The sequence below is a fragment of the Pseudophryne corroboree genome, chromosome 6 (assembly GCF_028390025.1).
Source record: "Pseudophryne corroboree isolate aPseCor3 chromosome 6, aPseCor3.hap2, whole genome shotgun sequence".
NCBI classification, from domain to species: Eukaryota; Metazoa; Chordata; class Amphibia; order Anura; family Myobatrachidae; genus Pseudophryne; species Pseudophryne corroboree.
Window position 1 is genome coordinate 467,467,874 of NC_086449.1, and position 25,585 is coordinate 467,493,458.

General features: G+C 43.5%; 1 protein-coding gene across 6 annotated transcripts in view; it reads right to left on the reverse strand.

Annotated features, from left to right (window-relative positions):
* Positions 1-25,184, reverse strand: part of PTPRZ1 (protein tyrosine phosphatase receptor type Z1) — a 368,376-nt gene extending 343,192 nt beyond the window's left edge. For 2 of the 6 annotated variants that reach the window (XM_063927198.1, XM_063927197.1), the window contains exon 1: positions 24,694-25,163. In XM_063927198.1, the coding sequence (XP_063783268.1) occupies positions 24,694-24,751 (58 nt within the window). In that variant the 5' untranslated portion in view covers positions 24,752-25,163. Of the gene's footprint in view, positions 1-24,693 lie in introns of all 6 variants that reach the window. The other 4 variants (XM_063927195.1, XM_063927194.1, XM_063927193.1 and 1 more) reach the window with 3 other exon arrangements.
* Between the last annotated feature and the right edge of the window lie 401 nt (positions 25,185-25,585).

The window sequence follows — 25,585 nt, forward strand, 5'->3', positions numbered from 1 at the left end:
GATATCAAATGAGCTTTTTATTAAAAGACACGTGCATAGTTAAAATAACATTTCAATACAGTCCAGGAAATCCGTCAGTTATAACAGTTTGGAACAAGCACCTTCACCTTAACAGGTATAAGTTCAAAAGATGTGGTGGTGAACTGGACAGAAGACCGTAACTGATTTGACCCAACGTGTTTTGTCAAGATGACTTCTTCAGGGGTAAATAAATGGTATCACAAAAAAGGACAAAGAGAAGAAAAAGGAAAAAGCTTCACAAGTAGCCATATTCCATACATGTATAGATTAAAATTTGATTTTTGATTGAGTCGGTCCCAATTGGTTAAAGGGCGGTGACACCCAATAATTTAGAGTCTTTTCTCATAAATGTAGAACCTGTTGACAGTTTCTGTATAGAGATTTTTCTGGGCAGGGTCCTTATATTAAGCCTGCAGCCTACAAGACAAATCCACACAGCAACCACTCTGACACATCGTTTATTCCAGCATTTATTGCACACTCTATATAACTGTACACGGCTCTTAGGGATACTACTGTGCACCCTGTTTTTCATTTTCTACTTGCAGAGCTTGAGTGCAGCAATGGAGGGAAGCATCTTTGGTTACCACGGTAACCGGGAGGCGGACCCCATTCAACGTCACATCCGGGAGAAGCCGGAAGTGATCCGGCGGACACCGGAGCAGACGGCGCCAGCGCTGCTCTTCTGCACGTGTGGGGGATACAAGCTTTAACTGGTAATTGGGCTACTTTACACATTGTACACGCCTTGACAAGGGGGCTGCGAGCCCCGAAACATTGATTTCGTGACAACTTTTCATTACACCTGATTGATATATGTTTACCAAATCCATGAGTGCCGCTGTTTTACTTCCTCTATTGTGCTATTCTCTTCTACGGAGGGCACCACTGTCTAATTTACGTCTGCGGAGAGTGCCGGGCATAATTTCTGACATACTATGCCATAAAATACAGTGATGGCCCACTGCTTATTTACCTGAGCCCAGACACCTACGACTACGGTTAATTTATTTAGCATTATTATCCACGTTTAAAAAGTCCAGCTACCTTTCCTTGGGAGTGTTTCCCAGCACCACCAGCACAGAGCACTACAATAGTTGTACACAATCCACACCATTAACAACGAGGGTCTCTGGTGGACACGGTACAACCTGGCTGTCACAATGTTACTCTGCTACAAGGAGACACATTCAGCTTCAGGGGGGAAGATGCAGAGAGACTAGTATTTAAAGAGAGCCTTCCTCCAAGCGACTTACATCTAGATGCACATGATACTTTCCAACATCTGCTTAAACTAAAAAAGAAGGAGACAGACTTCCTAATGCATGGGATCTCTTTGTCCGACTACCATCGTGAGCAAATTATACCACGTGGCTTTAGGATTAGAAATGTTTCCACGTTGGGGAGACATAATCCTGAATTTTTCTGTAAGTGGACGGGAATTCTAAACAAGTGTAGTTTGGACTTGGTATTGCTTGTTGTTGAAGAAGTCGGCCGTGAACTAAAGCGCACTAAGGAGAGAATACAGGAATTTGAACATCTAAACTTAAAGACACTACAGGACGACACGACCCAAGATTGGCCAGCCAAATTACAAGCACAAGTAGACCAATATAGACGAGAACTGGTAAGATTCAAAAGGAACAAGCACCTTACAGTTAAGAACGATTATGATGAAAATAGAGTCTACAACTGGCTAATGGGGAGTGATACCCGTAAAGGGGACCAGAGCAACTTCGCCTACAAAAGAAATTGGAGGAGACACAGAGAGGGGTCCACAAGATCTGTACAATCTTCTAATAGTGATAGCGAGTTTCCGGCTCCTTACTCGGACGAAACACAAGTTCTATAAGTGGAGTCCCTTTAGGCGGGACAGCTGTTACTCCAAAGAATTCCAACGTAAAAGGACGCCCACCCATAGAGGGGGCCAAAACAAGAGGCAGCAGAAACACCACAGGAAAAAAGAAGACTTAGTTTTCAATCTCTCCACTAGACAATTCACTCCAGTGGAAATTACAGTTTTAAACAAGGGCTTAACGTATATTCCAACAAGCATACACAACAAATTTACATGGAAGACTTATCTACATCACTTTTCCCGCAAACTCCGGCTACAGGAACGTTTCAACATCAACCGTCAGAGGACTCTTCCACTATCTATGACAGATTCTTGGTCCAGCGTTCCACATCTAAATTTGATCCCCAGTCCTCCAATCATTCTTTAAAAACTTTCATCCGCCTCTTAGACAATTCTGTCACACGCTACAACGCGACACCTTCATCTCAACGTAACAACATGACAAAACAAGAAAGAACAGCATTGAAATACTTGGGAGGATACAGAGATGTTATTTTCCGTCAAGCGGACAAAGGTGGGGGCCTGGTCATCCAAAATTTGGATGACTATAGAGCTGAAATCCTAAGGCAGTTGTCGGATGCTCAAACGTATAGCCAGTTGTCTGCTGACCCTATACTAAAGTACAAGAAAGAACTGGATGAGATCCTGGACATAGCATTGAACAGGAAATTGCTTTCTCAAAAAATCCATAAAGCACTCAAACAAGACCACCCTGTTGTTCCAATCCTCTTTATGGTCCCTAAAATTCATAAGGACCAAGTGAGAATGCCTGGAAGGCCAATAATATCGTCAAGAGCATCACTGTATCAACCGATCTCCCAATTTTTGGACTGCATATTACAACCACTGGTGGTCAAACAACTGACCTTCATCAAGGATACAACAGATTTCTTACTGCTTCTGGACAAGGCTACCATAATCCCCACTGGTACACGGATGTGTGTCATGGACGTCTGCAGCCTATACACCAGTATCCCACATGCAGAAGGTCTAGAGGCTATGAGGGAATTCCTCAGCAAGGAAAATATGCAGGATCTGGACCTAGACTGCTTTATACAACTTTTGGAGTTAACATTAAAGAGAAACTACTTCTTGTTCTACGCAAAATTCTACCTCCAGCAGGCAGGGTGTGCCATGGGCAGTAACGTTGCACATTCCTATGCCAACACATTCATGTTCTGTGAAGAACATAGGTTGTTCTTTGAAAATCAGGCTAAATCTAGGCACACCCTGACTTATTGCAGGTATATCAACGATATATTTATGCTGTGAACCGGTGGCGAAGAATTGTTTTAAAATATGATGGAGGACATCAACCAGGCAGCTTCCTACATTCAATTTACATATCAAAGTGACCTCAACACCATCACCTTCTTGGATGTACAAATCACGTTGGACAATACAATCAGTACCACGGTGTATGCCAAACCGACGGACAAAAACACACTACTGTTGGGTAGCAGCCATCACCCCAAACCTCTCATTAAGGGGCTCCCGATATCCCAAATGATCAGGGCAGCCAGGATTCACAGCAACAGGGATACTTTAGAGGTGCAGTTGGATGCAGTAATCAACAAATTCACAGCCCGTGGATACAATAGAACCAACCTCCTAAGGCAAAAACAAGAAGTCGCCATGATGAACAGATCTTCTCTACTTATTACCAAATCTAAGAAAAACAAGGAGATTATACCATGGAAGAGTAAATTTAGCATCCAAGCCCAGTCATCCAGAGAGCCACCAGAGCTCTATGGCCCATAGTGGCCACGGGTGGTATTCATGTGACCGGCGGTCGGGAGACCAACAGTTACATGACCTCCTCCAGCAACCCAACCCCTCACTATCCCGATGGTCGGCATGCCGACCAACAGGGACTATTTCCACTCGTGGGTGTCCACGACACCCATAGAGTGGGAATAGAACCTGTGGCGACCGTAGGTCGCCACCGAGCCCGCAGTGTGGCGAGCGCAGCGAGCCCGCAAGGGGCTTGCTGCACTCGCCCCTCCCCGCCGGGATCCCGGCGTCGGTATGCTGCCGGGATCCCGGCATCGGTAAGCTGACCGCCGGTCAGCCATACTACACCCGTGGCCACGGATACTAAATTACAGTGCTTCAAGAAGAAGAGGCCCATGAATTGCTTTACGAGGGCAAGAAACATTAAGGATATCATAGTACATCCCGATATTACGGGCTTTGTTCAGACTTTGTCTACAATTTTTTTTATCTAAACCCCCAGGCACCTATAAATGTCTGGGGTACACCACTTGCAAAAACATGGTCACTGAACCTTCCTTCAAACACCCGAGGAGTAACCATATTTACAAACTACAGCATGTAATGAATTGCACTACCACGCATGTAGGGGGTCATTCTGAGTTGATCGCTAGCTGCCGTTGTTCGCAGTGCAGCCATCAGGCTAAAAATCGGCATTTCTGTGCATGCGTATGCACAGCAATGCGCACGCGTGACGTACAGGTACAAAGTCCTTTGTGGTTTTGCACAGGATTTAGCGATGTTTTCATTCGCACTGGCGGCCGCAAGAAGATTGACAGGAAGGGGGCGTTTCTGGGTGTCAACTGAACGTTTTCAGGGAGTGCTTAGAAAAACGCAGGCGTGCCAGTGAAAATGCAGGCGTGGCTGGGCGAACGCTGGGCGGGTGTGTGATGTCAAAAGCCAACCCTCCAACGTTAGATCAACGCACACGAAGAGTAAGTACAGGGCTGGTCTTGTTTTGCAAAAAAAAATGTTTTGCAGGCGCTCTGCTGCACAGGCATTCGCACTTCTGCAAAGCGAAAATACACTCCACGGTGGGCGGCGACAATGAGCTTGCACGGCTGCTAAAAACTGCTAGCGAGAAAACAACTCGGAATGACCCCCGTAATATACTTGATCACATGCCCTTGCGGCCTCAATTACATAGGCAAAACGACCACAACTTTAAGTCAAAGAATGGCCCAGCATAGATCTGCCATTAAAGCAGCTAAAAAGAACAAGAGCTCTGATCAACCTGTAGCACACCACTACGTGGAGAAGGGCTATAGTGTGAATGCATTGAGATATATGCTAATAGACCATATTCCATCCAGTCTAAGAGGCGGTGATCGTGGAGGCAGACTATTGAAGATGGAGGCTCGCTGGATATTCAGACTGGAGACTTTCCATCCGAATGGAGTGAATGAGAAGATCCAGTGGAATAGTTTCTAAGAGAAGGACACCAATTGCTTCCAGGCCCTTCGTACTATCACCCTCTACGTTTTCTTGTATGCTACTCTGTAAGACATTTTCTGCTTTCTTATCCTTTTTCTATCTATTTACTTTTCCCTGTCCTGTATTGTAATACAAATGTATTGGTGATTCGGGGATGGGCTCTTCTTCAAGGGACAGATTACTTACAACACGTCCATGTAGTTTTATTCATACAGCAGCACTCATAGCAAGAAAGGGAGTTGCTATACAGTCAAGATGCAGGGCTCTGGATTAGGTTCTGCCAACAACTTTTAAGTGGGTTTTATTAGACTAGGTTGTTGAGACAAAGTAAATGTACATAGGTAGCTACATATCAATTTCAATCGATCCAGTGTTATATCCTAGATTCCTAACATATAGCTTGCAGTCTCTACCCCCTCCATATTACAAGGCATTTCCACTACATTTGTTCAGATGCATCTATACCAGTTGGACATCTAATTCCTTCATTTATGTTTTATATTTATAGTCACCTGGTTACGACAATTAAATGAGCACTTTGCTCCAACAACATACGTTTTATGGCATACCCTATTTAGACATACATATGCAGCCAGGCGGGATTCATATACGAGTTCCGTGCAAACGATTCTTTGGTAGTTCCAGAATGGAGTTTCTGACACGTCGTTTCTTCTGAGGAAACAGCCGCTGCAATTTGGCTGAGAAACGCGTCAAGAGTTGCTCCCGAGCAGTGTGGACATCAGTTTCTGAAAGCGGCATAGGAGCGTCCAATAAGGGCACCTAAATTTGCCATTCCAAGTAGATGTGACACGGTGAGCCCAGCCGAGAATACAGCCGTTATCCTGAGGTCTGCAGTGAATGCTGACAGCGCGACCTGGACAGCGGGAGGCGGGCCACTATACTCTGGACGGCAGCAAGGTACATCTACAAGATAGAGGCAAAGATCCAACGAGAGGCGCAACCGTGGAGAATACTCTGCCGGAAACTACGAGGTGGTCGCCGGATCACTAACGGCAGAAAGACGGTGCAGTGCGCATGGAATAGAACTCATGCCCAATTAGGAGACGCAGCCGCAAATACATGGTGAGACACAACCAATTTAAACTCTATACAGCCCGATAAAGAACTGCATCTATAAGGGAGCATGGTAAATGCTATTACCAAAGTGGAATTTAGATAAATTATTCTCATATTAAAGACACGGGGACGCCCGTGAGGGAACACCAGGTACCCGGTTTGAGTACTCCCGGGGAGGATAATCCACTGATTAGCAATCGTTGTTTGCTCCAAATAATGAGTATGTTCTAATTCTAGTAATATTGAACTTCCGGAGTTTTATGATCTTCCCAGTGGAAGGACTTTTAGTGATCATTAATTATCATAGATTTATATTATAAAACTGGGACTGTGGTTCACTGATCATTTAATCATTAGGAAGGTTCATTAATTTATTCAGAAAGGCTGTCAAGTAGTTTATCTTAATTGATGCATATTGTGGGGGAATCAATTGTGGTATTACCCTTATAAGCTATAGATACATTTGTTGTCTTTTAATGAGATGTTTAGGTCATATTAAAATTGTATCCACTGTGCACAGTTGTGTCTTTAAGAAGTATCACAGGGACAAAAGGAGTCCTTGAAATACTTTATGTCCATTATTGGACTCATTAATAATAGACACCTTTTGGATTAATATTTAATGTGGATGTATTTATTTTTGTTTTTTAAAAATTAATTTTAATAAAATACTCTTTAAATTTGGACAGCGCTTTCAATACATTTTTCTGTTTCTTGTGCTATAAATTATTGGGATTCAACACCCCAATTATTTGAGGGCAGCAGTCCATCTTTGGGAGGAATTAATTTGTAAAGACTAGGAGGGTTGGATAACCGACACACACTATTCAGTGTAGCGCTTTCATACATATATTGTTTCTTAAGCTTTAAAAGGTAATTGGGCTACTTTACACATTGTACACGCCTTGACAAGGGGGCTGCGAGCCCCGAAACGTTGGTTTCCTGTGACGACTTTTCATTACACCTGATTGATATATTTTTACAAAATCCGTGAGTGCCGCTGTTTTACTTCCCCTCTTATATATATATCTGTTCAGAATAACTGCCATGTTGCAGGCTGTTTGAAAAATGACAGTTAGGAGCTAGATGGCTGCTTCTTAATCTCCATCCACTTTATCTTTCTCCAAGTATTAGTAAATAGACCCCTAATTTTCTACTATAAAGAAGTCTCTGGAGTGCCGCCTCTACCTTGATTGCTATATTTGTGTGATACACCGTAGGAAGGCATCAGAGCCATACATATATAAAATAGGTGCTCTTCTGGGAACAATCACATGGTCCTTAACAGAAGCAGAAAAGTGGGCTGTACTCCATGGGTTCCATACAGTTAATAACTATCTGACACACGTACAGTAGATTTAATGCCAACGTTTCAGATGTTTAATACATCTTTTGTCAGGGACGTGACATAGGAGCGTCGTGGGCGTGTAGCTAGAGGTCCATGCTATTCTGAGTTGTGGAAATGGGGAAGGGAATTCTGTTTCAGATGATTCTCTTACGCCTAGCATGGGAATGGAGCAAGTGCAGATGCTAATGATGGTGGAAAAACAGCTCCCTGCTTGAAGCCCAATGGACCCTTGCATCAACCAAATGGTAACTGGCATTAGCATAAGGCTATAAAATAGACTTTTGTAGAGTCACATAAACCATAGCTGCCTACCCTACTGCATCCTGAGGAGTCTTCTGCCAAGTTCCCCAAAAACCCTGGATTCCTCACTGCCCAGTCGGGAATAATAGGGGATGTCAGCCAGCACCAAGGCAGCAGCAGCCCCACACTACACAACCTCCTTGCTCTGCTCAGCCTGCTCTCATCCTAGACAGGAAGTGTTCCACTTCCTTCTTCCGGCTGAACTGCCTGTGCTCAACCTGCTAGTGCCAGACACATATAGCGCAAATATGAAGCAGCAGCTGCTGGACCTGCCCAAGTCACCACATACTGACAGCAACAAGATAAGACCTAGGGATACTGTATGGAGAGGGGGGAATCTAGGGACTGATAACATTGCTGGGGGGTGGGGGTGGCAGATAGATATGGAAAGTGAGGACTCTGGTAGGGACTGATAACACTGTTGGTGAAGGTGTAGGCGTTTGGGGCAAATAGGTATGGAGAGTAGGGACTCTGGGGACTGATAACACTGCTGGGGGGGATAGGGGTTTGGGACAGAGAGATATGAAGAGTGGGGACTCTGGGGGCTGACAACAGTGCTATGAGAGGGGGGTAGAGACATGGGGAGTGGGGGCTCAGAGGAAGATAATGCTGCTATGGGGAAGGAGGTAGAGACATGAAGACTGGTGGCTCAGGGGGAGATGATACTGCTATGGGGAAAGAGGCAAAGACATGGAGACTGGGGGCTCAGGGGGAGATGATACTGCTACGGGTAAGGAGGCAGAGACATGGAGAGTGGGGCTCAGAGGGAGATGATACTACTATGGGGAAGGAGGCAAAGACATGGAGACTGGGGGCTCAGGGGGAGATGATACTGCTACGGGTAAGGAGGCAGAGACATGGAGAGTGGGGCTCAGAGGGAGATGATACTACTATGAGGAAGGAGGCAAAGACATGGAGAGTGGGGCTCAGGGAAAGATGATACTGCTATGGGGGGGAAGGCAGAGACATGGATTGTGGGAGTTCAGGGGGAGATGATGCTGCTAAGGGGGGAGGGAGAGAGGCAAGGGAGAGAGGAAGGCAGACATGGAGAGTAGGGCTGATAACACTGCTATGGGAGAGGGGACACTCAGGGGGCTAATGAAACTGCAATGGGGGGAGGTAGAGAAATGAAGAGTGGGGGCTCAGGGGGAAATAGCACTACAGGAAACACCCATAGGTAGATGTAGATACACCATTTTGGCAGAGCATGACATGCCCCCTCAATGGCGCGCCACAACTACCTACCAAAATCTCTCTGAAACTAATTCCCAAAGTAGGCAAGTATGACACAAACACGACCACTCTGTGACCTACTCAACTCAAAGAATCAGCACAAATGTGTGCAGGTCATGTGGAGTCCACATTTCTTCTATGGTAGCAAACGCCAGTGGTTTTACATAACATGGCGTGTTTTGCTGGTTGTGGCACCAGCTTTAGAGCACACCGAAAATTCTTTAGAAATTCCTTTACATTTAGGATATTTTTTTGTAATTATTTTATTTCTAGTTTCAAAAAATGAACAGCACATTAAACTTCCTCAGGACATTTAACAATTTACATTTTCCATACATAAATGTTAATGACTATTTTACTAAAATAAAGTTTCGAACATCCCCTTTCAACCAATAGGAATTGGAGATTGCAAACAGCAACATTAAAATGAAGAGCCATGATTGGTTTCAGGAGACCACCCAGAACACATCTGTAAATTATTTCTCAATAGACATGTTTAAAGCCTCATGATAAATGTTCTTCATATTTGCATTTTAATAAATCAGCTGAAATTAACAAATATGGTAATTTTCTTTTATACTTTCATAATTTGCTATTAAATTTAGGTGACTAGTGAATTTATTTAGATTCAATATTAAAACACAGATATCGGGACTAACTTGGAAACATCTCCTTGACTAAAATCTGTATCATTTGAGATCTAAAACAATTAATTTTAGTGATCTAGTGACCTTCAGATGAAGGGTGCAATGGTGAAGGGGAATATTTCTTTTTTGTAAAATGAACTGTATCGTTTGCCATACTATTGGCACCCAGTGAACACATTTAATCCCAGCATGCATCTAATCCAAGTGATGCCAGACAAAAGAATAATACAAGAAATTTATCAATAAAGCCTTGCACTGAAAGGGCGCAAAGTAGTGTGAGAAGAACAAAGAACAAGAGCTGAGAGCAGCATTCATCAAGCCATTGTTTATGACCCCCTGGAAACCTTCTTCTCACAATGAAAACACCAGCGCCTGCTATCATCGGCTGAAATCAAATGTGGCCTTCTGAAATGTTATTTTATTGATAACTCCTTAGTATGTCGCTACAAAAGGAACAGCCATTTTCCAGAGTAAAACTGAGGAAAGAGAGCATAAAATGAAATCATACAGGACATTGTTCTAGTTAATTGTAAACAAGATACAATATTTGTAATACTCCCTATTTTAGTTCTAAATCTCCACATGCATTTTGTGTATTTATAAAGGGTCATTTAGGAAAATAACCCCCAACAGGGGAAACGCCATCTGTGACTTTTATGGAAATGTGCCCCTTTTTATGCATGGATATTACATGTGATCACTGCGGTACCTGCAGGGGTGCTAATGTTGGGCTTTTCCTTTAGGAGCAGGGCGGATCATTTATTTAAAGCATTTATGGCAGTGGTTGTGGAAACAAAGCCTTATACCTTCAGCATGGTTATATGAATGTGAATTTCCACAAAGAGAATGAGGGGTATGCACCAAACCAGTGTGTCTCTGGCACTTGCGGCTCCTTACATCTAGAGAAATAGACATGGGAAAGAGACACCGGCATTGGCACCTCATCTCGCCCACTTCTCACCACAGATTTTTGTCTACAGCCTAATGAGGCTGCAAGCATAAAACCAACAAGTATGGAGTTAGCATAAGTTCTGCATATGCGCACACTCCGACTCGCCCCTAACTGAATCAACCCCCATATGTGTTGTTAATGAGTCTAAGAGAAAAGCAATGTCTTTGGATGACATGGTTTCAGTCCAAGAGATCAGATTCTCTGTGTCTCTCGCTTTAATGTGAATTTAGTTAGAAACCTAAGGGGGTATCCAATTAGCCAGTTGGTTCGCCGGGGCTATCCAATTAGCCCCGATATGTCGTGCTCCTATCCCAGATGCCAGCACTTATCGGGGATTATGCTTTACATGCCCCAGGGATGACAACTAGACAGTGGATTTAAAGGACAGCAAGAAGATGAAAGGGAGTGAGGGTGATGATGGCGCCCTGGTAGCGAAGAAAATAGTGAGATGAGATTATTTCACTACACTTTATAAAGTATATTACTTTTTAGATTTAACATTGGTGAAAACATAAATAGAAAATACATTGAGAGATCACTTTATGAACTACCTGTATATCTGCTTACAATGTACTCACATATATGCCCACAGCCTCAATTAATTATGACATGATCTCATAATTGAGATTAAAGTGCATTACAGGGATGCTGGTTCATTTTGACTGCATAATGCCCTGTAAGTGTTACAAAGCAGCTGGTGATGGTCCTCTATTCTGAATAGCTTGTTCCATCTCATTCCACAGATGCTCAACTGAGATGTTTTCTAGCCATGTGACAAGGAGCCCTAGCTCCCTACAATAAAGCATATGTGGGTGGATACGTTGCCACTCTGCTCATATTAATGGACCCAATGTGTAGCATTAAAAGACCATTATCACCCGTATAAGTCTACATTTTTGACATAGTGACTCCATGAACTTGTAACGTTTCTGCCAAATCCAGATCTTCAGATCAGTGTGAAAACGCAGTACACCGGATTCCTCAGGCAAATATTTGGCCAATATATTATTATCCAGTAAGTAGCTGTTATTTGACTAATACCCCCTTTCCACCAAAAAATACAGGTCAAACCCAGTATTTTGAACACGGGTTCAACCCGGGTCGGACCTGGCTTCAGATATCATCTGCAAGTGCTCCAGAAGCTCCAGTCACCGTGTAGAAACGTTACCTAGGTCACATAACCTGGGTAGGGTCCGTTTCCACTGCCGCATAACTTGGGTCCTACCCATGTTCAACCCTGCTCATTTCCTGAGCGGATTGTCGAGTCACTAGACCCGGGTTATTTTTTTGGGAGCCATTTCCACTGAAGCCCGACCCGACAATAACCCAGGTTATTTGGCCAGTGGAAAAGGGGTATAGCTGATACCCTTCTATAACTGGGGCAAAGTTAGGGCATTTCTCTCAAGGGGAGATGTATCAAACCTTGGACAGGGAAAGAACGGAGAGAGATAAAGTACCTACCAATCAGCTCCTGTCATTTTTTTAGATGCAGCCTGTAAAATAGCAGTTAGTTAGTACTTTATCGCTTTACACTTTATCAGTCTCCAAGGTTTGATACGTCTCCCCCTCAGTCTCATATCACATCTATTTCCAAAAAAAGGGACTTGATATCCAAGTAATGAAACATTTTCAACATACCCTCATGCGTTATGAAAACAGGAAGAGCTGTGTACTTTATAAATCAGCCATGTCATCTATGAATAGTATACAGTATAGCATATGGATTGAATATGTATTTAGAAGAAAATATGTGTATCATTTTTGTTTTTACATAGGTATTGTAGAAGAATATTTATAAGTAGATTTAATTACTTTATGGTACGCTAATTCTGCTCGCACCTGCATAACCTGTAATAGAAGGTAACCAGGGTGGATAAGAGGAAGTGATGAAGAGGAGAGAGAAGGAGGCGGGAAGGGGTGTGAGTAGAAATGAGAGTACTGTAGATATATGAGAGGGAGAGGAGTGAATAAGAGCTTTATATGAGATGGTGAGAAGTTTGAGCTGGATCTTGAGTGGGATAGGAAGCCAGTGATACAGGTAATAGAGGGGGAAGCCCAAGGATGGTAGGTGAAAGGGAAATAAGATGTACAGCAGCATTCAGAATGGACTGAAGAGGGTAAAGGCAAAATCGGGGGTAGCTTGCGAGGAGGAGGTTACAGTAGTTAAGGTAGATAATAATAGTATTATCGCTAGCATGCATGCAGGGCAGCATACAGGGATGCAAGGGCAACATGCATGTGTGTGCCTTCAGCGCATGCTCAAAAATAGGGTGTGGCTGACCGGCCATCTACGCCACTAATGAGGCGTGTCCAGCAGCTTCCCCCAACCTCTCGCCTTAATGTGAAGAGATGCCGTGCACATGTGCATGGCATGTATTCACGGAATGGTAACATGGCAACAGCAGGCTGTTTTAGCATAATATCGGTAAAAGTGCAGAGCGCATTTCACCCTTTTAAAATCAGGCAGGGCATGGCGCTGCTAAACAATGTTATTAGCGGAAAGGGAGTGAGGGTGATGATGGCTCCCTGGTAGCGAAGAAAATAGTGAAATGAGATTATTTCACTACACTTTATAACGTATATTACTTTTTAAATTCAACATATTTTGAGGACACATCTTAGCTTACTGTAACACACCTACCTCAAACAGCAGGGGCATAGCCAGAACTTTGTGGACCCCATAGCAACATTCTGAAGGAGCCCCTGTCCCAATGCTTCTAGAGAGACACTTCTCTGCAGCATTTGTTAATGTTATGCCATATAATAGCCCTAGTTCATTTTCTGAACCATAGTAGTGCCTTATTTAATATTATGCCCCATAGTAGTGCCCTAGTTTCTTTTATGAATCACAGTAGTGCTTAAGTTCACCCTCGGTCACATTTCAGAGCTGCCAGTTCACATTATGCCGCACAGTACCCCCAATTCACATTATTATAAATAGTGTCCCCGTTCACATTGTGCATCATTACAGTGCCCCGGTTCATATTATATAACATCATAATGCCTGCCAGTTCATTTTATACTACACTACAATAAGCAGGTTCAGGGGCATACCTAGATATGTTGCAAGTAAAAAGTTTGGAAGGACCCCTACATACCACCCAATGGGGAAAAATGTATATAACACATGTAAACTGTGACAGGGGGGGTGGCCCCTCTCAGCTCTGGGCCCCATAGCAGCTGCACTACCTGCACCTATGGTATCTACACCCTTGTCAAACAGATTATTATAAGGCCAGCTTTTTAAATATTTTCTTAATATGAGAAAGCAGTTATATATACTTATTTATACTAGAATTACTAGTAATATTTAATTCTTTAGCACTGATTATTTAATTGTTTTAGTAAGATTTATAAACACTTGATTGAGAAATACATTTTTTTACCAATTTAGGGAATGAATTTGTCAACACCACTGTGGGAGATTATCTCATACTTGCCTACCCTCCCGGAATGGCCGGGAGGCTCCCGAAAATCGGGTGACCCTCCCGGCCCCCCGGAAAGGTGGGCAAGCCTCCCGCTTTCCCCCTCAGCCGCCCGCAGCAGAGAACAAGCGGGTGGCCCGAGGGGGTCCGATGACGCGATTCGCGCTGAATCACGTCATCGTAGCTCCGCCCCCCGCTATGCAGCGGCTCGTTTCTCGGCACAGCACAGCGGGGGGCGGAGTCATGATGACGCGACCCTGATGTTACGCCCCCGGACCGCCCATCCTGCTGCCGGCCACGCCCCCAGACCGCCTGTCCTGTGCCGGCCACGCCCCCCATACACCTACAACGCTGCCTCCTCCCGGAGGAGGAGGCAGCAAAGTAGGTAACTATGGATTATCTCATCTCTATTAATAGCTTGCGCTAACAATTTTACTATAGCTGAAGAGTTAAAGAAGTATAATACCAATTTTGTCAAAGTTTAATGAATTCTACATACAAACCCATCTGTCACCACTTATGTTTCTATGGATATACTTCTGTAGCCACACAGTTACATTTATTTGTTTATGTTGTATAAATATATCACAAAGAACACTGCAAAACCAGCTATGAGGAGCTGTGTTTTCTTGTCTTCTTGTTATAAATATTTCATAACTATCTAAGTGTCTGAATGAATTACAGTTGAATAATATATATTGCTTTGTCTTCATAGACCTATACAACGCATCCTTCTACAGTGGGATACTGGACAAAAGCGCAGGACTTCATTACTAAATGGAAAATAGCACAATGCTAAATCTTTCTTCCATAGATGGCCTAGATTTCCGCTAAAGCATCCAGGTTTACACACTGGGCGTTTTTGCCCAGCGTGTATGCACAGCGATGATGTGAACATCGCTGGCAGGAAAAACGCTCACGGCATACACACTGAGCTACTTTCACTGTGCCCAGCGATGTTCACAGGGGTGAAGCACTTTCCACAGTAGGAGTCTGTGGAAAATGGTTCGCTCGGCTGGTAAAACAGCCCGATGGATAGCGGCGGTTGGCGATGATACGGGAGCGCGCATCAGTGCTCATCGTCCGGCCATACACACTGGCAGAGTTTGAGCTCAAAGTAGCTCAAAATGCCAAAAAAGCTACTTTGAGCTCAAACTCACCCAGTGTGTATGGACCTTAGATACTGGGGTTTGCAACAGACTTTGTGGTGGAGTTGGGTCCTTACACAATACAATTCATTTATTTACTGAAAAAATATGAGTCTAAACTATGATAAATAACAATGAAATTAAATTGTATTTACTGTAACTACTGGTATTTTAAATATCTAATTTCTGAATGAATTGTACTTTGCATGTATCTTTATAAAATCTTAATAAAAATACCCAATCCAAATATTTCATCTCAGTTTGGTGACATTTAATTACATGAGTCAGGGTGTCCATGGTGATAAGAATACTGTCTCATTCACATTATACAAGTCTACTTCTAACAGGTTATAACTACTCTGTGGCCCACATTATCCAATTAAAGTGCTGTATCTAATAACTTTCTTACAGATATAGGTAGGTAACACTCTCTAGTCGTTGTGCGAGATACAAGTTTTAGAAAATGATGCAAGCTACCAATCTCAGAATCCCATTTTGGCTAAAGGCTTGATGACTGGCAGCGAATAATGTGGGCAGCATTGGGCATGTATTGGCATTTATAAAGGACACCACAAACAAGGCACTAGCGTGGCAAATGCTGAGGTGCTAGGCATTCTGCATTATTAAATTAAAATCTCTGTGATATGCGGAGCTGGGATTGTTATTTCTAGATGTCTGCACCCATATATTTTCTCTCCTACTGTATATCCTGTCTCTGCCCCCCCCCCACGGTTTGTTCCACTATATGTTCTCATTTAATTCTCTTTAGCTGTCTCATGACTTCTTTATGCTTCCTGTTTATTGGCAGTCACAAGCAGTTAATCAACAATTTTAGTCATATTGCGAGTGCATTTTCCAACTTACTGGGATATTCAAATTCCCCGTCTTGCTGTCGGGTGTAATGTATCGCCGGGGGGTGCTATCTAATTAGCCCCGATAAGCCGGTGCATGCCGCATCTTATCAGGGATTTTGTTTCACCTGCCTCCGGCAGGCGAAGCAAAATCCCCGCTAACAGCCCGGTTACAATCCGAAAATGGTGCTATTTCACCCGAAAACACACAGGTTTCACTGAGCCTGTGTGTTTACGGGTGTAAATGCTCTTTTTACCGGCCGAGCTAATCGAATAGCCCTACCGCAACACCAGAAGAAACATCAGGGGTGTTTACTCCCGATGTCTCTTTGGGCAAAATTGAATATCCCGATAATATGAAAAATAGAGGAACAAATACACATCAGTGTGTGTATGTGGGGGGGGAACTGTATACATCAAGGAGGGAGGGTAAGGGTGTAAGCGTATAAAAGAGGGTATAAGGGTGGTAAAATACCAGTTATTCTCCTCTTCTATAAGCAGCAAGGATATAACGCATTTTGTGAATGCCCACTGTGCACAATGCCGGAGAGGGTAGCATATTAGCTACCCTGATCGCACTCCACTACGTAGAAATGTGCATGGCTTGGCACCCATCATGTCATGACAACATGTGTATCGGGGGCAGGTGGCGGGGGTTGCCAGCCCAGGGCACTACTACTAGGGCACTAAATAGCAGCAGCACAACCTACTGAAATATGTATATGCATCAGACTGTGGGATCACTGTATGATAACTGTGCTGAACTCTCTGAACACTCTGAAAAGAGTCTATATTTTTACAATACTCTGCTAATAGGAGGAGCCCTTGAAGTCAAATCAGGTCATACAGAGCTGATGTACGAGGGGCTACCCTCTGGGAATATGGCAAATACCAACATGATGCTGTCACTCGCCAAGCATCAAATGGCCACATCCGTTCTCAGGACAACACATCATAAACATCAGAGGGAAGCAGTGATGGACCACATCGCCCACACTGTGCCACCTGTCAGGACTATTGTGAAGTGTGCCCTGCTCACTATAGGGTACACCGCATATCTGTCCCTGGTGTGCTCAGCAATACATAGGTATAAGTAGGGAGTTAAGGGGGTAATGGTGCTGCATTGCGCTTCAGAACCACTAGGAAACCCCATTGTGATGTGACACTCTGTCCTATCCCAAAACCTATTGTGATTTACTATGTGACAATGGGGGACATTTACGAATCAGTGATAAGAGCAGAGAAATGAGCCAGTGGAGAAGTTGCCCCATCAACCAATCAGCAGCTCTGTATCATTTTATAGTATGCAAATTATAGATATTACTTCAGTGCTGATTGGTTGCCATAGGCACTTCTCCACTGGCTCACTTCTCCGCTCTTATCACTGCTTAGTAAATGTCTCCCAATGTTGCTTTCAATGACGTTTATGTATTCCATTAAAGAAAAAAAATATTACATTATAAATGTAAAGTGAAAATGTTAAATTTTCAAACCTCCTTTTTTAACTGTCAGGTTTAACTTGATTGCACCTCAGTTGATTTTACCTAACATATTATAAATTATGTCCGGATGTGCATAGTTTCTCTGCACTTTTTGCACAGCTGCCAACTGGCTTTGTCCTTAAGCTATAGTAACAGCTTGTAACCGATTTACCATGGACTCTTTTGTACCTGCAATTTTAAATACGTATTCTGTATGCTGTATACAGCCATAAATGTTTGTTGTTATTATTCTGTATGCTGTATAAATCAATGTCTGACAATTCATATTGAGGGAATAATCACTTTATGACCAGCTGGGCTCAATTACAAAGGATTGATAAAAATGAAAAAAATCTGCTTTCAAATTACCTAATACAGAAACTACCTCATGTTCCATTTAAAAAAATATATAAAAATACTTTTCCATGTAACTTGTTAAAATCATTTGTATCATTGAATGGTTTTTCACACATTGGGGCAGATGTATTAAGCCTGGAGAAGGGATAAAGAAGTGATAAATGCAAGGTGATAATGCACCAGACAATCAGCTCATAACTGTCAATTTACATATTGGAGCTGATTGGCTGGTGCATTATCACCTTGCATTTATCACCGCTTTATCACTTCTTTATGCATTCTCCAGGTTTAATACATCTGCCCCATTGTTTGAACTCCCCAATACCATACAGCAAGTTTTTCTTTGCATACAGCAAAAAAAAGAAGTTGGTTACTCACTTACAAAAATATCTATATTGGGTAAAATGTATTACATTTGAAAATATGCGTATTACCAAAACTAAACAACGTATTGAAAAAAAAAAGAACCATATGATTGTAAACTCTTCTTTTTTTTTTTTGCTTCTTTGACAACTGCTCTATTGACATCAGTGTCGGTAGCTTCCATGCTTTTTTCATTTATAGTCATATCTGTATTATATTATTATAGTAGTCTGCCCACACAAGGTAATTCATCCACTGACATTAATGATACTATTTTACGGACAGGAAAAAATTAGTTGCACCTTGTCTGAGCAATAGGCCATATTTCATGTTACATGAACCTTCCTAGCAGTAGAACTGGGTACACAACTGACCAATCCTCCGGGGATCCAACTCAATCTTAATCGAGACCTAGATTGCAGATACAACATCCACTCTTTGGGCCTAATTCAGATGTGATCGCAGCAGCAAATTTGTTAGCTAATGGGCAAAACCATGTGCCTAATTCAGACCTGATCGCTAGGCTGCGTTTTCGTACAGCATGCAATCAGGTCTGAACTGCGCAAGCGTATGCACCGCATTGCGCAGGCGCATCAGTCGGCAGCAACGGGGAGCACCGGGATGGTGTAAGAAAAGCAGAGGCTGTTTGTGGATGGCAACTGACCATTTTAGAGGAGTGTCCGGAAAAACGCAGGTGGGACCAGGCGTTTGAAGGGAGGGCTTCTGACGTCAGCTCTGGCACTGGAAGAGTAAGTCCTGGTCTGTGCAGAGACTGCACAAACTTCTGTTTGTGCAGCTCTCCTGCACATGCGATCGCACCCCTGCACAGCAATTTCCCTCTCCCCCTGTAGGCGGCGACTACCTGATTGCAGGGATGCAAAAAACGCACCCTAGCGATCAGGTCTGAATTAGGCCCCATGTGCACTGCAGGGGGGGCAGATATAAAATGTACAGAGAGAGTTAGATTTGGGTGGGGTGTGTTCAAACTGAAATCTAAATTGCAGTGTAAAAATAAAGCAGCCAGTATTTAGCCTGCACAGAAAAAAAATAACCCACCCAAATCTAACTCTCTCTGTACATATTATATCTGCCCCCCCCTGCAGTGTACATGGGGGGTAATTCTGAGTTGATCGCAGCAGGAATTTTGTTAGCAGTTGGGCAAAACCAAGGGGGTCATTCCGAGTTGTTCGCTCGCTAGCAGATTTTAGCAGCATTGCACACGCTAGGCCGCCGCCCTCTGGGAGTGTATCTTAGCTTAGCAGAATTGCGAACGAAAGATTAGCAGAATTGCGAATAGAAAATTATTAGCAGTCTCTGAGTAGCTCCAGACCTACTCACAGATTGCGATCAGCTCCGTCCGTTTCGTTCCTGGTTTGACGTCACACACACGCCCAGCGTTCGGCCAGCCACTCCCCCGTTTCTCCAGACACTCCCACGTTTTTCCCTGACACGCCTGCGTTTTTTAGCACACTCCCAGAAAACGGCCAGTTTCCGCCCAGAAACACCCACTTCCTGTCAATCACACTCCAATCACTTCAACGATGAAATTTCTTCGTTCGGACGTGAGTAAATTTACTAAGTTTTGTGCTAAAATACTTACTGCATGCGCACTGCGAACCATGCGCATGCGCATTTTTGCCTTAATCGCTCCGTTGCGAAAATCGGTAACGAGCGAACAACTCGGAATGACCCCCCATGTGCACTGCAGGGGAGGAAGATCTAACATGTGCAGAGAGAGTTAGATTTGGGTGCGATGTGTTCAATCTGCAATCTAAATTGCAGTGTAAAAATAAAGCATCCAGTATTTACCCTGCACAGAAACAAAATTACCCACCCAAATCTAACTCTTTCTGCTCATGTTATATCTGCCATACCTGCAGTGCACATGGTTTTGCCCAACTGCTTACAAAATTCCTGCTGCGATCAACTCAGAATTACCCCCATGGGGTCTAATTCAGAGTTGATCGCAGCAGCAAATTTGATAGCAGTTGGGCAAAACCATGGGGGGTAATTCCAAGTTGATCGCAGCAGGATTTTTTTTTAGCAATTGGGCAAAACCATGTGCACCGCAGGGGAGGCAGATATAACATGTGCAGAAAGAGTTAGATTTGGGTGGGTTATTTTGTTTCTGTGCAGGGTAAATACTGGCTGCTTTATTTTTACACTTCAAATTAGATTGCAGATTGAACACACCACACCCAAATCTAACTCTCTCTGCACATGTTATATCTGTCTCCCCTGCAGTGCACATGGTTTTGTCCAATTGCTACCAAAATTCCTGCTGCAATCAACTTGGAATTACCCCCTATGTGCACTGCAGGTGTGGCAGATATAACATTTGCAGAGAGATTACAGGGGTACAAGGTTGTTGATCAATGGATGCTGGTATCTTAAATGGTTTACTTAATCCATGATGTTTGGAATACTAGGAAACCCCTATTCAGCTACATGTACCATGCACCCTACAATAAGATACAATGATGTCTACATGAAAGTCAACTCTCTTCCCTGGCCATGATGGGAACCCTGAGGTGCATCACATCAGAAGTAGCACTGACATCATTCGCCTCTATATCCCTGATCACCTCTTGGTGACAAACACATACATTTTTAGAATGCTAATCTGGCCAAGAGGTGATCAGGGATATAGAGGCGGTTCCCATCATGGCCAGGGAAGAGAGTTGACTTTCATGTAGACATCATTGCATAAATGTATTTGTTTGTTCATGAAATTAAATGTGTAATATTTAAGCTGATATGAAAAGTACGATAGGAAAATATGCAGAAATTATGTCCTGCAAACACATGACAAAGCTTTTTTTTAAAATCCTTTCTACTTTTGTGAAATCAGGGCACAACTTTCACCTTTACCATCAGCTGCAGAATTTGGAATGGTTTTACAAAGAGAAATGCAGATACTTCTGATCACGAACGGAGGACTTCAGGCTGGGCTCATCCATTTCATCTCAATTGTTCAGCTTTTCACTAGTTACACTAACCACTGATGCTATGGTTAGAAACAGTTGTACAATATGCTGGGGCATTACAAATTTCAATCTGGACATGGGGCCTAATACAGACCTGATCGCTGTGCTGCTAATTTTGTTGACCTGCGATCAGATAGTCGCTGCCCAAGGGGGAGTGTAAATTTGCCCTGTGAAAGTATGCGATCGCATGTGATGTCTACATGAAAGTCAACTCTCTTCCCTGGCCATGATGGGAACCCTGAGGTGCATCACATCAGAAGTAGCACTGACATCATTCGCCTCTATATCCCTGATCACCTCTTGGTGACAAACACATACATTTTTAGAATGCTAATCTGGCCAAGAGGTGATCAGGGATATAGAGGCGGTTCCCATCATGGCCAGGAAAGAGAGTTGACTTTCATGTAGACATCATTGCATAAATGTATTTGTTTGTTCATGAAATTAAATGTGTAATATATAAGCTCCCAAGGGGGAGTGTAAATTTGCCCTGTGAAAGTGTGCGATCGCATGTGATGTCTACATGAAAGTCAACTCTCTTCCCTGGCCATGATGGGAACCCTGAGGTGCATCACATCAGAAGTAGCACTGACATCATTCGCCTCTATATCCCTGATCACCTCTTGTGACAAACACATACATTTTTAGAATGCTAATCTGGCCAAGAGGTGATCAGGGATATAGAGGCGGTTCCCATCATGGCCAGGGAAGAGAGTTGACTTTCATGTAGACATCATTGCATAAATGTATTTGTTTGTTCATGAAATTAAATGTGTAATATTTAAGCTCCCAAGGGGGAGTGTAAATTTGCCCTGTGAAAGTGTGCGATCGCATGTGATGTCTACATGAAAGTCAACTCTCTTCCCTGGCCATGATGGGAACCCTGAGGTGCATCACATCAGAAGTAGCACTGACATCATTCACCTCTATATCCCTGATCACCTCTTGGTGACAAACACATACATTTTTAGAATGCTAATCTGGCCAAGAGGTGATCAGGGATATAGAGGCGGTTCCCATCATGGCCAGGGAAGAGAGTTGACTTTCATGTAGACATCATTGCATAAATGTATTTGTTTGTTCATGAAATTAAATGTGTAATATTTAAGCTCCCAAGCGGGAGTGTAAATTTGCCCTGTGAAAGTGTGCGATCGCATGTGATGTCTACATGAAAGTCAACTCTCTTCCCTGGCCATGATGGGAACCCTGAGGTGCATCACATCAGAAGTAGCACTGACATCATTCGCCTCTATATCCCTGATCACCTCTTGGTGACAAACACATACATTTTTAGAATGCTAATCTGGCCAAGAGGTGATCAGGGATATAGAGGCGGTTCCCATCATGGCCAGGGAAGAGAGTTGACTTTCATGTAGACATCATTGCATAAATGTATTTGTTTGTTCATGAAATTAAATGCGAAAAATGTCCCTCAGTCAGCGGACAGCTGCAAATCCGTTCACAACTCACTCACCATCGAATGGTTTTTCCAGTATGTGTAGTCTACAGTGCCATGAGAACAGGCTGATCGGGGGCCGGTGCTGATGTCATATACCCACCCAGAAAAGGCTTGGGAACGCCTGCGTTTTCCCTAACACTCCCAGAAAATGGCCAGTTACCACCCACAAACGGCCTCTTCCTGTCAATCACCTTGCGAATGGCTGTGCGATAGAAATTTTCGCACCAGCTTGTCGCTTTTTGGTGATGGGCGTGCGCATTGCGGTGCATACACATGCGCAGTCAATCGATAATTGCCCGCTGTGTGAAAACGCACAGAAGCGATCAGGTCTGAATTAGGCCCATGGACCTTAGAAAATATATAGAAGGCGCCTTAATGAGCAACTTATTGCAGCCAACCAAAGATGATGTACATTCCAACAGAATGACTGGGAATATTAGACAACAATATAAACTGTGACAGTAGATTCATATATACAATCTTGTTTTCTCTTACAGTATTATTTGTATATTGGGACAAAGAAAATGAAGACGACTACAACTACTGGTAAGAATGATATATTAACACTACATGCAATTTATATATTATTATAGGGTTAAATAGGGTTAAAAGTTTCTTAATGCTTTATATCTTATTGATTAGTTTTCGAAAAATACTATTTTCTGCCCATTTTTGTATAAAATATTTAATGGCAGAGTGTATAAGGCACAAACTCCGCATCTCCCAGCTCTTTGTCTGAACATGATCTTCAAAATGAAGAGCCCAGACTGTCTGTGGCCAGTAAATTATGTCAATGGAGGAATAATTAAATGGTGGGCAATGTACCGGAGGAGAATAGCAATACACTGGCTTCTACAAAACCTAATTATCTGTCTGTTACAGTACTAAAATTAGACAATAAATACATAGCAGTACAGGTTTGCTAATGAAGATTTGATGATCTTAGGAAATGTAAGCAAATATGATTTAGCTATAAAGAACTATGTTTTAAAACAGCGGCAATGATGTTGGGAATACTTATTCTTGCCAAGTATTCATTATACCCACAAGCTTCCGTTCCCTATCTTGAAACTGTTCTATTGCAAACTTGAATTAATTGAAATGACTATATAATGGGGAGCTGGCTTACTGGTGCACACCATCTGGCTAACAGACAATGCTCACTGAATGGCTTTAGTTCAAGCAGCTTTCGTTGCCATTAGTAACCATGTACCTGATTTATCCTTTGGCTACAGGAGGGGTAAGCAGCACGTAGCTCGTATACTGGGAAAGATGAGACCGCAGGTGAGCCGCACTTATATACAGTAGTAGTACATACACAGGCCCAGGACTGGGGTTAGGTGGTATCGCTGCATTTTGTAGGCAGACCAGAGTCACTGGGGTAATGAAGGGCAGCATGAGACTCGGTTCCTATGTACCACACAGTATGGGCTTTAACAATAGGAAAGCAGTGATACAGACATGTTGCACCCGAGAGATCACCTTTCTCATCTGCTGCACAATTAAAGTCACCAAATGGATATGCGCCACTTATGTTGCCCATACAGCGCTAATGCAATGACTACTGTAGGGGCTGCCTGGCTGCAACCCATTGACATGTGCACTAGAGATAATACCAATGGATACACAATGTAGCCCCTATTTCCACCACAAAGGCCACATGATCTTTAGGATGGCAACATCAAAGCACACAGCGCTGTAAAGGGGAGATATCTATGGAAAGTCTCCATTTAAAGGCAACACTTCGTTTTAGAACAGCGTTTGGGTAAGACCGCTATTGTATCTCCAATGCAATCAGCTATACTCCGGCTCTGACCTCCCACAGCCAGGCTCTGCTCCTGAGCACCCACACTAATCTGTGCACTGGGCAATGCATCATACACAGCATCACTTATGAAGTGAGGGCTTGCTCCCCACATCAGGGGGCATAGGATCACACAGGCACAATAGGAGAGAGGCATCATCCTTCCATCACTTACCCATCTGACAGAGGAGGAGAAGCAGCAGACAAGCCACGGAGCAGCGTACATGTAACATCTCCGGCTCTTTGTCGGGGTCTCAGTGTAGGGGCAGTGTAGCAGTGTGATATACCGCAGCTCCGGAGTTCTACTATATTCCTTAGTACTGTGCCGGCTCTAGCAGCGCTCCGCAGCCATCCCCGTCTCCCCGCTCCGACCGGCTGTCAAGAGGGAAAAGCAGCAATGAGCAGCACGGCCTCCCCATGCAAGAGCTGCCTCTCAGGCAGATCAGACCCGCAAACAGATAGGGTTAATTGTGGCAATGAGGACACGCCCCCAGCACATGATTGGCTCACCTTGGGATCTCGTCTGCTGCAGATTTTGGGCAAATGGGATCCCGAGTAATCCACAGAGTAGGTGACCAGGGTAAGAGGTGGCAGCGTCAGCCAGATCACCTGTAGTACCCCGCAGATTATTCTAATGCCCCTCTCCCCCCCGCTGCAGCTGTCATCTGCTGAGATCAATGTGCACATTAAGCAGCATTAGCATTACACTATCATCATAATATTGCTGCTTTCTTCTCCATTCAAGTGGGATTATGTGCAAGCACGCAGTCTGACTGTAGCAGGCCTCCCGAATGGAGGATTATACAATGGGACGTACATAGTGATACATGGAGACATTGCTGTGCAGGGACAGGAGGAGGTGTGTCAGGTGCTGCAAACTGGTGAAACCGCTTCTCTGAAATGTCATTGCAGCTACGTACAGAGCCTGAGGCTGCCTTGGTGACCTGTGGCGTGGAGGTGGCAGAAAATAGCTCACTGTAATTATTTAGCAATGTTTTGTTGCCCTATAGTACATTTTTCACTAGACGATAAAGAATTCTGCAACATGGGCCTGATTTAGAGGTGGA